Source organism: Ursus maritimus, unplaced genomic scaffold (assembly GCF_017311325.1).
Source record: "Ursus maritimus isolate PB19 unplaced genomic scaffold, ASM1731132v1 scaffold_17, whole genome shotgun sequence".
NCBI lineage: Eukaryota > Metazoa > Chordata > Mammalia > Carnivora > Ursidae > Ursus > Ursus maritimus.
Genome location: NW_024424119.1, coordinates 9,263,616 through 9,277,291, shown reverse-complemented (window position 1 = coordinate 9,277,291; position 13,676 = coordinate 9,263,616). Strand labels below are relative to the sequence as shown.

At 35.4% G+C, this 13,676-nt stretch overlaps 1 protein-coding gene across 1 annotated transcript in view; it reads right to left on the bottom strand.

Annotated features, from left to right (window-relative positions):
* The window catches only part of CCDC171 (coiled-coil domain containing 171), a 293,895-nt gene that overhangs the window by 135,744 nt on the left and 144,475 nt on the right, over positions 1-13,676 (bottom strand). The window contains 2 exon segments of the mRNA XM_040631456.1: positions 1,393-1,575; positions 2,081-2,307. Coding sequence (XP_040487390.1) covers positions 1,393-1,575; positions 2,081-2,307 — 410 coding nt within the window.

Here is a 13,676-nt window from a genome sequence, read left to right as displayed (position 1 = left end):
TTTATAATAAAAAAAATGTTGAGGCAGCCCTATAATTTCACCTTCTCTGAACAAAAAACTAAGAAATGAGAAAAAAACTGGTGTCTTTAGACACTCACTGATAAGAAAACTATTACTTATCTCCAATCAGAAGGGTAATTTACGATTACTTGACCTGACTAATTTATAAGAACTTTTGGGCCTTTCAAGGCATAGCTACTTGAAGTAATAATTAACATTAGCAATTTACATTATCATAGGATTAGTAACTAAACTGCTATCTGCCACTCTCTTTCCACAAATGTTAAGACTGCAAATTCCAAATTAGCCATTTAAACTGAAGTTGAACTTGTAAAACTTAGGTTTCCCAAAGAAGGAAGTACTAAAAGTAGTTTGTTGCTAGATTTAGGAAACAAATTTTGTATTTATATTTCTATTAGTTGTCATCGGTTGGATACAATTCTGAAGTTTCAGAGTAACTCTATATTCCTATATCCATATTGAGAAAGGCAGTGCTACTAACTAACCCGGGTACAAAGAGAATACGTGAATATCTCCATTTTATTGTGCGTCATATATTTACACATTCTCATCTTGATTTAATGTTACTTGGTATCTAGCCTTTCCTTTCTCAGCTACCTTCTGTTTTCTTAAATAATACATGAATTCGATGGAAGTTAGATTGAACATTTCTTTGAAAAAGCAATTTGATTTCAAATGAAATAATTTAGCTTACTCAAAACATTCAATATAAAAGGAAAAGAGAGGACATCCCACCTCCCATTCTAAACATCATGCTCTTCAATTGCGAGAAGTATTTTATCATTTTTTAGTATACATTTGGGGGTTCGTTTGCTAAAGCAGTTTATCCATCCTAACTATAACTTCCCCTTTTTTCTACACTTTCAGCCAGAGTATACATTTTAACAGGGCTATGAGTTCTGCGGACAGAGAATCAGTATTCCTTTAAGCATCTGGTATAACTCCTGGGTTTTTTGAGATACAATTGAGATAGAACATCATTTAAGTTTAAGGTGTACAGCCTGTTGATTTGATACACCTACAGATCACAATCTGATTACCACCATTGCATTAGCGAACACCTCTATCACGTGACACAATCGTCACTCCTTCGTGTGGCGAGAACCCTGAAGGTCTAGTCTCTCAGCAACTTTGACATATATAATGCAGCAGTGTTGGGGAATTTTAGAACGGAAGTTTTCTGAAGAAAAAGAAATCCTATGAATGAGCCTTTGACTTATTCGAAAAAAACAACAAAAAGTTAAAACAAATATATATACACATCACATATGTGTGCATACATGTGTATGCGTATATGTGTATGTATGTGTGTACGTATCTATCGGAGGAGAGCTCCCTAGAGCCACAGGAATATAAATCACACATACTTACAGACTGCTTAAATTCATTTAATTGCATTTGGAGACTCTGGGCTTTGTCAAGCTCCTTTTTCATTTCATTCACGCTTCGTTTGAACTCCGTGACCTCCAGGCGCAGTGAGCGGCGCTCCACCTCGGCTGCATGCAGTCTTTGTGTGAACCCAAATATCTGCTTCTGCAACGACGCCATGCTTTTCTGTTGTTAATCAAGAGCAATTTCACAAGCAGTTCAGGCTTACTAATAAATCAATAGCAACGGCCATTTTACCAATTTAAATGTATCTTGGATTATACAGAGCACAATCCTAGCTGTAACGGACCCTTAGAGGGGAAAGCTTTCTTTTTTTATTTTTTTATTTTTCTGTGACCAATAATTTGGTTGACACGAAATATAAACAGCCAAAGAAAATAAATAATCTAGATGGCTAGAAAAGGGAATGGACACTTGTTTATGTCTCATAGCATTCTGTTGCAGTCTACTTAGAGAAAACAGTAAATTCACAACTCACACCAGAACTTTTGTGTTTCAATATTTTAGACACTTACTTGGAAGTGCTATTATGTATTGCATTAAAAGATTACATGAAATCTAAAGGAAATCTAAATACATTTACGCACAACTAATTTAAACTACAAATAAATGTGACTCAGAGTTAAATTTACAATCGTAAAGTCACTATTTAATGAAATTGCATACATACCAAAATGGGCACATGGCCCCGTAGACCATACTTCAGGGCCAGCGTATTTACTTTATGAAGTCCACGAGCCAACCTCTGAACCAGAGAATCCTTTTCTATGTATGTAATACTCCTGCTACTATGCAAAGGTATACTCTCCATTGCCAGACTAACTTTATCCATGAGTTTTGCAAAAGAGTTCTTGGCTGCACCTATGAGTAAATGTCCACAAATTCTGGAATTTGGGTCTTCGGGGAAAAAAAAAGAAAAAAAGAGGCAGAAAACATGTGAACTGTCTCTTGTTCATTTCACAACTCTGCCAATCCCAACACAATTAAAATATTTTTACGATTATATAACTCCCATTCGCCTGTAGTAATTCATTCAAAAAGTCCCCTCCCACATTAATTTTCACTATGAAAAAAAGGAAAGCAGAAAATAGCTCACCTACTAAACAACATATCTAAAGAAAATCTGCATGTATTTACATTATATCATTTACACTGAACACTATGACACTAAAAATTCATCATCACTCTTTTCTTTGTTTTAAAACCTAACATAAATTCATTTTCTATTTACAACTACTGAAGCTTGTTACCTTAATGTCATACTATTTATATTCTCAGACAAGAAAATATAATTTGCTTTATTCCAAGGCAATTAAAATTTTACAACGACCAATTACTTATTTCCCCACAGGATTTTGGTAATCATCCCTCTCACATAATGGACTTAAGGTCCCAGCATATCCAACATGGCCTGCTTGCTGCTAGATTCATCAGGTCTGTAATTAATAATTGTGTTTAATGTTGATAAATAAAATTGTCAGTGCACTTTCTACTAATTGGTATGCCAGATAATGGTTAATAGGTTTATTTATGCCTTAATAAAAGTCGTGTAATTTAGTTTTCCCTCTGCTAGGCAGGTCTTAATCTGTCATTACTTGTTTTAAGATACTATCCGTGTAAAATGACAAGCATGGAGAGATTATTTAAATTCAGTAGTATACCATTCTACATTTCAAGAGCCTCTGCTGTTGGAATTAATTTAAATTTTGTCTTTCCATCATAAACACAAAAAGGATATTTGGCCAGTTTTATCCAATAGAAAAATGTTTTATAATTCTAGGAATGCATACGGTTCAACACTAAAGAACAACATTGGCTGAGAAGGCGATCAATCAGTGGTTTTTTAAGTCAGAACAATCTCACAGAGGCCCTGTGTTCAAAAACGTGAGGCTTCTTTTATTTCTTTATTCCTCAGTGGATAAAAGGAAAGATACATTTTTATATTTATGCAGCTGCCATGGGGCACTGGGTGGCTCAGTCAGTTAAGATCAGACTCTTGATTTTGGGTCAGGTCATGATCTCAAGGTCATGAGATTGAGCCCTGCATTGGGCTCAGCACTCAGCAGGGAGTCTGCTGGAGATTCTCTTTCTCCCTCTTCCTCTGCCCTCTCCCTCTGCTAGCATGCTCTCTCTCTCTCGCTCTCGCTCTCTCTCTCAAATAAATAAATAAATCTTTTTTAAAAAATTTAAGTAGCAATCAGATTTTGGAAACCACAATTGCCTAGAAGTCATACATAAAATAAAAATTATAAATTGGATAAAAGCATAGTACCCTCCATGTAGAATTTATTTCTATCAGTTATTGATGCATTGACTTCTAACAATATAAGGTGATACAAATTAAATTCTATATGCCTCTCATAACCATACTCTCTAAGAATCCCATTAATAGAAGGCATATGAAGTATAACTAAAATACACAGTTCCATTGTCAACAATCAATTCTTTAAATAAGTCATGAATAAAAAAGAGTTCAGTAGCTTCACATATCAATTAGCCTATAATACAGAACACTGATTTAAAAGATATAAACTAGTGTTTAATAGGTCACTGTTGAAAAATAAACAGTAGAAGTTATTTTACCTATAACATTCAATATAATACATCATTCTAGTGCCTAATATATGTATTCCCTGTTTCTCAACTGGCTTGCAACTCCTTAACTTTTGTTATCTCAGTAAACCCTATATTTGCACTGTGCCAGCCTAGCATATATGGATATTTTGTATGTGTTTAATGGATTAATTATACTTCATTTTACTTTCATAGCAGCTGCAACATGCTGAATATAAGGATACATTCAATAATAACAAGAAAGACACATAGATCAATGGAACAGAATAGAGAACCCAGAAATGGGTTCAACTCTATGGTCAACTATCTTCAACAAAGCAGGAAAGAATATCCAATGGAAAAAAGACAGTCTCTTCAACAAATGGTGTTGGGAAAATTGGACAGCCACATGCAGAAGAGTGAAACTGGACCTTTTCTTATACCATACACAAAAATAGACTCAAAATGGATGAAAGACCTAAAGGTGAGATGGAAATCCATCAAAACCCTAGAAGAGCACACAGGCAGCAACCTCGTTGACATCAGCCACAGCAACTTCTTGCTAGACACGTCTCCAGAGGCAAGGGAAACAAAAGCAAAACTGAACTATTGGGACCTCATCAAGATAAAAAACTGCTGCACAGCAAAGGAAATAGTCAACAAAACCAAAAGGCAATCTACAGAATGGGAGAAGATATTTGCAAATGACATATGAGATAAAGGGCTAGTATCCAAGATCTGTAAAGAACTTATCAAATTCATCACCCAAAAAACAACCCAGAAATGGGCAGAAAACACAAACAGACATTTCTCCAAAGAAGATATACAACTGGCCAACAGACACATAAAAAAATGCTCAACATCACTCAGGATCAGGGAAATACAAATCAAAACCACAATACCACCTCACACCAGTCAGAAGGGCTAAAATTAACAAGTCAGGAAACAACAAATGTTGGCAAGGATGCAGAGAAAGGGAAACCCTCTTACACTGTTGGTGGGAATGTAACCTAGTACAGCCACTCTGGAAAACAGTATGGAGGTTCATCAAAAAGTTAAAAACAGAGCTACTCTAAGACCCTGCAATTGCACTACTAGGTATTTACCAAAAGTATGCAAACGTGATCTGAAGGGGCACATGCACCCCAATGTTTATAGCAGCAATGTCCACAATAGCCAAACTATGGAAAGAGCCCAAATGTCCTTCAACATATGAATGGATAAAGAAGATGTGGTATATATACATAATGGAATATTATTCAGCCATCAAAAAGCATGAAATCTTACCATTTGCAATGATGTGCATAGAACTGGAGGGTATTATGCTAAGCGATATTTCAATCAGAGAAAGACAATTATCATATGGTTTCACCCATATGTGGAATTTAAGAAACTAAAACAGAGGATCATAGGGGAAGGGAGGGGAAAATAAAACAAGATGAATTCAGAGAGAGAAACAAACCATAAGAGACTCTTAATCATAGGAAACAAATTGAGGATTGCTGGAGGAGAGGTGGGCAGAGAGATGGAGAAACTGGGTGCTGGGCATTAACGAGGACATGTGATGTAATGAGCACTGGGTGTTATATGCAACTGACGAATAACTGATCTCTACATCTGAAACTAATGATACGTTAATTAATTGAATTGAAATAAGATAAAAAATAACACCAAGAAAAATTAATATTAATTTTAACAGTATGTCAAAAGTTATTCTTTATATTTTTTTAAAGATTCTTTTTATTTGTTTATTTGACAGAGAGAGAGCGAGCACAAGCAGGGAGAGCTGCAGGCAGAGGGAGAAGCAGGTTCCCCGCTGAGCAGGGAACCCAATGTGGGGCCCGATCCCAGTACCCTAGAATCATGACCTGACTGAGCCACCAGGAGCCCCAAAAGTTACTCTTTTTAAATAAGCAAGATAAAAGCTCATCATTTTAGGAAGTCTTCAGGTATATCAAAGTAAAAATTTTCACAAAGAGCCTTTAAAAGCAAAAATCAACTACAATTAAATTTTAATGAATAGCAGTTTGTTACTATATCATAGAAACGAATTTGTGTAGGCACTAACCACTCTGAAAGGCAAAATTGAGTGACAACATAATTCTACAAGGCATTCTTCTGAATTTTTAAAAAGTGGGAAAGAGGCATACATTCTAAGTTCCTGACTGCTGACTCTCAAGGAATTACAGAAACAGCACTAAATAATTTATGCTTTGATGAGTGAGAAGTGTTTTTGTGACATATTTCACATTATAGAGTATAGAGTACAATTAATTCAACACTAAATAAATGAATAAACAAAAAAAACAAAAAAATCCTCTAGTAACATAGTTGTAGAATTATTTGTATAATGATACAGAAATACAAGACAAAAATAAGGTCACTGAAATTTCTCATGTCTACACTTGTCTAAACAGTTTAAATGTTTGCTACATTTAACAAATTCTTGTTTATGTAAAATACATTTGTTAATCACTTTCCCTCTATTTAACAGCATGTGTCTTTTGAGAAAGAAGAGGACTTTACTGGACTTTTTCCAATAGCAAAGGCATTACCGTACATTTAAGGTTAAACAAATTCATAAAGAATTGTTTTGACCAGTAATTCTTTTTTTTTATATAATTTTTCTTTTTTCTTTTTTTTTTTTTAAGATTTTTATTTATTTATTTATTTGACAGAGATAGAGACAGCCAGCGAGAAAGGGAACACAAGCAGGGGGAGTGGGAGAGGAAGAAGCAGGCTCATAGCAGAGGAGCCTGATGTGGGGCTCGATCCCATAATGCCAGGATCACGCCCTGAGCCGAAGGCAGATGCTTAACCGCTGTGCCACCCAGGTGCCCCTTGACCAGTAATTCTAAACCTCTGAGCTGCAGATCTTGGGGCAGGGGTGGGGGAGGCTGAAGAATTATTTCAAGGGTTTCATCACTTTTAACTAAAGCAACCACTGCCATCTTGATCTTTACTTAGCCCTAAAAATATATACAGCATGAATAATATATGCTCATGATGTTGTGGGTAATAAAATTAAAAGTCCTTTAAAACATTATCAAAGTCAACTACTACTAAAAATACAACTATCACGTGGGAAGAGAGCAGTCTACAATATATCTTCTTATCAAAATGGAGTCCTCACACTTAGAAAGATCGAGAAACACTCCTTTAACGAAAATGAGGATTCATGAGTAATGATTTAATTAGTATGTATGTAATTCATAATTATTTAATTTAATCATAATGTTGGTCATGAGCATAATATTAATAACAATGAGTAATAATACAATAACAACAAATGTTAATCATGAGTAATGCTAATACCTTAAATTCCAACTCAGCTCCACACACTTGGGAATACTTTGTCATCGCTGACAGCTCCATCTCCCTTACCATCTCCCCCACATCCCATCCTTAATATTTCTCCAATCTATTCAATGTTCTCTGTGATCATGACCATATCTCATCTGTATTCTTGCAAGAGTCTCCCTACTCTTCTTCAATCTTTCCCTTCTTCAACCCATCCTCCACCGTAAACAAAGTAACTTCTAAAACACAAATACGAGGGCGCCTGGGTGGCGCAGTTGGTTGAGTATCTGACCCGATTTTGGCTCAGGTCATGGTCATGAGATCAAGGCCCGTGTTGGGCTCCATGCTGGATGTGGAGCTTGCTTAAGATTCTCTCTCTCCCTCTCCCTCTCCCTCTGCCCCTAACCCCTCACCCCCACTCCCACATGCATGCTTGCACTCTCTCTCTCTCTCTCTCAAAAATAAATAAAATAAAATAAAACAGAACATAAATAGGATCTTTTCACAACTGCTGCTTTTAAGCCTGGGTGAAGATCTAGGAATAAATTTCAAACTCCTTAAAACATTCTCTATAAGGCCCTACATGATCTGATCCCTGCTTACTTTTCCAGGTACACCTTTCAACTATTAACCCTTTTATATGCAACTCTTTATAAGTGATACCGACACATCACAATCTTAAACCAAAAATAATGCTTGTGTCTTCAAACTGCTAATAATTTGGGAAATATGAATGTGGACATCGTTTTCAAACATGGGAGCCAATCATTATGGCAAGACGTTTGCTTCAAAGCTATGTTCTAACTAAAAAAACAAACAAAAAAACAACTATGAATATAGCTCAAAATACTATAAGCAAAAGTAATGACAGAATTTGTCTTACTATATTTTAAAATATCAAGATGTACATATGAAAAGAGTAGCATGATACTTGTATTAGAAGAGATAGGGGAAATAATGGAATAGACCAGAGACACAAGAAATAGATCCAAGAACATACAATAATAGTTTAATATATGCTAAATGACATACCTTACTTAATTCAGTAGGGAAAAGGTGGGTGCCTGAATTGAAAAGTATTGCAACTAGCTGATCATCTGGACAAAAACAGATCTTAATCATTTCCTCAATACTTAAACCAAAAATAACCCCAGATAAATCCAAAATTTAACATAAAAATTGAAAATACTAGACTAATATATGAGCAATTCAACCTTGTGGTAAGGCAAGCCTTTCTAAGTAAATCACCAATAGAAAAAGCATGAAGTAAATATTTAATAATTTAGCTGTATAAAAATTAAAATACACAAAACTAAAATACAAACCATAAAATTATTTACATGAAAAAATTATTTACATGATATAGAGCAAAGTGTTAATACCTGTGATATACAAGTTCTTATAATTCCATAAGAAACAAACACGCACCCCCGTACATGAACATAATGAGATAATTGTAAAAGAATATAAGTGTAGAACAAATGAAAAAATACACAACCTAACAATAAAAAATGCAAATAAGTAATAATATAGTTTCTTTTGCCTTTCAAATTAATAAAGATGAAAAAGATTGTCAAAATTTAATATGCCAAAGGCATTCTGAGGAAACCAGCACTCAGTACTGCTCATGGGAGTGGAAGACCAGGCGACTTTCACGAAAGGCACACTGGTGATTCTTTCCAAATGTAAAATATGCAAACTCATTTCTTGGGAATTTAGCCAAGGAAATAACTGTGCAAACATAAACTGTTTTTGCACAAACATGTTAATTACATCACAGTTCATTACAGTATTGCTTAAAATCATGGAAAATTTTAAGAAAAGACACCAATATCTACCAACAGAGAATTCACAGAGTAAACTACAGTACATGTAAACAATGGGGTGGTATGTGACCAAATACAATTAATAAAGTATACCTCCTTTATTGACATGGAATACATTTAGTTGTCCACTGAACAGGAAAAATTACAATGAGGCACAATCATACAATGAGGTATGATTCCCTCATGTGAAACTGTATGTGTCTGTGTGTATCCGTGTTTGTACACATGTCTGGGTGGTCTGGAGAACCGGTACACAGAGTAGCTGGCATCTATAAAGGCACCATGTTAGCAATAGGGATGGGAAACCTGTAACACTGATTAAGAATTAATAGCCCTTGTTTCTATCTGTATTATTTATAAATAATACTGAAGATATAAATGCCCAATAACAGGACAATCCAAAAATCTATCTCGACTCAGACAAAGAATATTTGGGGGGAATGATTAGAAGAAAGCAGATTTTATTGAAATGCAGTTATAAACCTATTTTAAGTTTGGTTATTAAGGTATTAAAAGTAAGGCAATAAGTTAATTTTTTAAGATACAGCCCAGTGAAAGTTGTTGCTTAGCCAAACTGAGAGCACTAACTACGAGGTGATCTTCAAGAAGGCATCATATATGCCATATTGAACATCCAATTGACTTTTTTATCTTTAAAAATGATGGAAATCCTGACACACAAATATACCCTGCTACAAATGTAATTAAAGCTTCTATAGTTCACTTTACAAGCAAAGATAGGCTTCTCTCAAAAAACACCAGAATTCTCCAAAGCATTTAAATGCAAAACTTAGGGGTGCCTGGGTGGCTCAGACGTTTTAGCGGCTGCCTTGGGCTCAGGTCATGATCCCCAGGTCCTGGGATTGAGTCCCACATCGGACTCCTTGCTCAGTGGGGAGCGTGCATCCCTCTCCCTCTGCCCCTTCCCCTGCTCGTGCTCTCTCTCTCTCTCTCATAAATAAATAAAATCTTTTTAAAAAATCAAATAAATTCAAAACTTATGGTGGAAGTTTTTGTCCTCAAGTCAGTGAATTCATCTCTGGTTCGGTCGATATAGTCAATACAATTTTCATCTTAAAGAAAAAGGGTTGTGAATCCATAGCTGAAATCTGATGCTCTACATTTGAAAGCTGCTAAGAGAGTTCATCTTAAAAGTTCTTATCACAGGGGAAAAAAATGTTTTTGTGACTAGGTATGGTGACAACTGTTAACTACTCTTGCTGTAGTGATTATTTAGCAATATACAGCAATACTGAATCATTATGTTGTACACCTGAAATTAATATGTTATATATCAGTTAGACCTCATTTTTTAAAGCAGCTGGCATATAATAGCTGCTCAATAAATACTTATTGAATGGATGAAAAAAGCATGCTATGAAGATAGAAGGAACTTAAGTAACTTTGTGTTGTTCCCCCCCTTTTTATCAAAAAAAAATATTGATATATGTCACTGTATAAGTTTAAGGCATACAACATGACAGTTTAATTTACATATAGTGTGAAATAATTACAATAGGCTCAGATGACATCCATCATCTCATAGAGATATAACAAAAAGAAAAGAAAGAAGAAAAAAGAAAAAAATGTTCTCCTTTTAAGAATGAGAACTCTTAGGATTTACTTTTTTTTTTTTAATTTTATTTATTTATTTGACAGAGAGAGACAGCCAGAGAGAGAGGGAACACAAGCAGGGGGAGTGGGAGAGGAAGAAGCAGGCTCCTAGCGGAGAAGCCTGATGTGGGGCTCGATCCCAGAACGCTGGGATCACGCCCTGAGCCGAAGGCAGACGCTTAATGACTGCGCCACCCAGGCACCCCTAGGATTTACTCTCTTAATACCTTTCCTATACACCATACAGTAGTGTCAACTGTAGTCACCACACTATACATTACATCCCTGGGACTTATTTATCTTATTACTGGAAATTTGTATCTTTAGCCACTTTCCACTAATTTCCCCTCACCCTACCTTCCACCTCTGGTAACCAACCACAAGTCTGATTTCTTCCTCTATGAGTTTGATTTTTGGTTTGGGGTTGTTTTGTTGTTGTTGTTGTTTTTAGACATAAGAGAGATCGTATAGTGTTTGCCCTTCTCTGATTTATTTAAACCTTTAGTATAATGCCTTCAAGGTCCACCCAAATTGCTGCAAATGGTAGGATTTTTTTTTCATTTTTTATGGCTGAATAATATTCTTTTGTATATATACCACAACTTCTTTATCCACTCACCTGTCAGTGGACACTTAGGTTGTTTACATGTCTTGGCTACTGTAAATAATGCTGCCATGAATTAGTGGGTGGGGGACAGGTACCTTTTCAAGTTAGTGTTTTCATTTCCTTTGGATATATTCCTAGAAGTGAAATTGCTGGATCATATGGTAGTTCTATTTCTAATTTTTTGAGGATCCTCTATATTGTTTTCCACAGCGGCTGTATCAATTTACAATCCCACCAACAGTGCACAAGAGTTCAGTTTTCTTCACATCCATACCAGCATTTGTTATTCTGTCTTTTTGATGATGGTCATTCTAATAGGCATAAGGTGATATCTCATTGTGATTTTGATTTGCATTTTCTAATGACTTGATACTGAGCATTTTTCATGTACCTGTTGGCCTTTCATATATCTTCTTTGGAAAAATGCCTATTCAGGTCCTTTGCCCACTTTTTTAATTGGATTATTTGGTTCTTTTGCTATTGATTGTATTTGTTCTTTATATATTTTGGATATTAACCCCTTATCAGATATATGGTTTGCAAAAATTTTTCTCATTCTGTAGGTTGTCTTTTCACTTTGGTGATAGTTTCTTTCACTGTACAGAAGCTTTTTACTTTGATATAGTCCTACTTGTTAATTTTTATTTTGTCGCTTGTGCTTTAGGTGTCATAGCCAGAGAATCATTACCAAGACCTATGTCAAGAAGCCTTGTTTTCCTCTGGGAGTTTTATAGTCTTAGGTCTTATATTTAAGTCTTTAATCCATTTCAAGTTAATTTTTATGAGTGGTATAAGGGTCTAGTTTCATTTTGCTACATGTGAATATCCAATTATCCCAGCACCATTTATTGAAGAGACTGTCTTATGTCTGTTGACTATCCTTGGCTCCCTTGTCAGATATTAGTTGACCATACACACTTGGGTTTTTGGTTTATGCTTTTGGCTCTTGATTCTGTTCCACTGGTCTATTTGTCTATTTTTATGCCACTAGTATACGTTTTGATTACTATAGCTTTATAGTATAGCTTGAAATCAGGAAGTCGTGATGCCTCCTGCTTTGTTCCTTTTTCCCAAGATTTCTTTGGCTATTTGGGGTCTCTTGTGGTTCTAAGTTTTCAGAGTGCTTTTTCTACTTCTATTTTTAAAAAGCCATTAGAATCTTGATAAGGATTGCATTGAATCTATTGATGGCTTTTGCTCATATGGATGCTTCAACGATATTAATTCTTCTAAACCCATGAACACGGGATACCTTCCCATCTATTTGTGTCTTCTTTGATGTCCTTCTTCAATGTCTTGTCATTCTCAGATTAAAGACCTTCCCCTCCTTGGTTAAATTTATTTCTAAGTATCTTATTGTTTTTGATACTACTGTATATGGAATCAATTTCATTATTTCTTTTTCAGAAAATTGGTAGTGTCAGTAACTCTTTTGAAAGAGTTCTGAAGTGTTTCCAGGTGTTTGCAGGTTACACTTTCAAAGAAATAACAGAGAAGTTTGTATTGGGGACTACGAGAAAAAAAAATAAACATGAAGAACACAGAACAACTACTAGGTGCAAAGCTGTCCTGATACATGTGCAGAAAAATTGCACGAGTGTCCATGTGTACACGGAACCCTGTGATTACACATCATGTATGTGATATGGGTCTCATGCTCACTGATGAGCAAACATGAGCACCAGGTATATTTGGAGATAGCTGCAACAACTGCATTACAATATGAAAGCATCAGTGATTTCTATCAGTAACAAAGTCACTACACTGCTAATATTATCGTGGTCTGTTATCACCACTCATAATTGAAGGGAATGTCAAAGTTCAGTTAGTGGTTAGTGAAACAATATGTAATTTTTTCCATCCAAATCCACAGATGCATCCCCCCCCACTTGCTTCCAAATTCTACCCATGGATCCTTTTGAGAAGGGTTCTGTGAGCCCAAGGTTAAGAGACCTCTTTAAGGAATATGCTACCCAACTGTTAAACCTATACCCTTGAGCCTCTGTCTCTGTGTCAACTTAAATAATAAGAAAGCTGCATATCTGCACTACTGCATTCAGAGAACTGTAATACAATACTATACTCTCAGTTTTTATTGAAGATGAATATAAGTAACACTGACAAAAAAAAAAACTTCTGTATCTTCTTTCTACATGGTAGTTTTTAAAGATAGAAACTGTGAGGTTATTCAATATTTCCAATATGATAATCCATGCAATAAGTTCCTCTAAAGACTCAGCAGCAAAAATAGTTTTTTCCGTATGTTTGGAGATAGAGGGCATCTCACATCTGGGGAACAACAAGCAAGTCAGTTTAGCTACATTGCAGGTTTATTAATGACAGTACTGGGAGGTGAGACTATACAG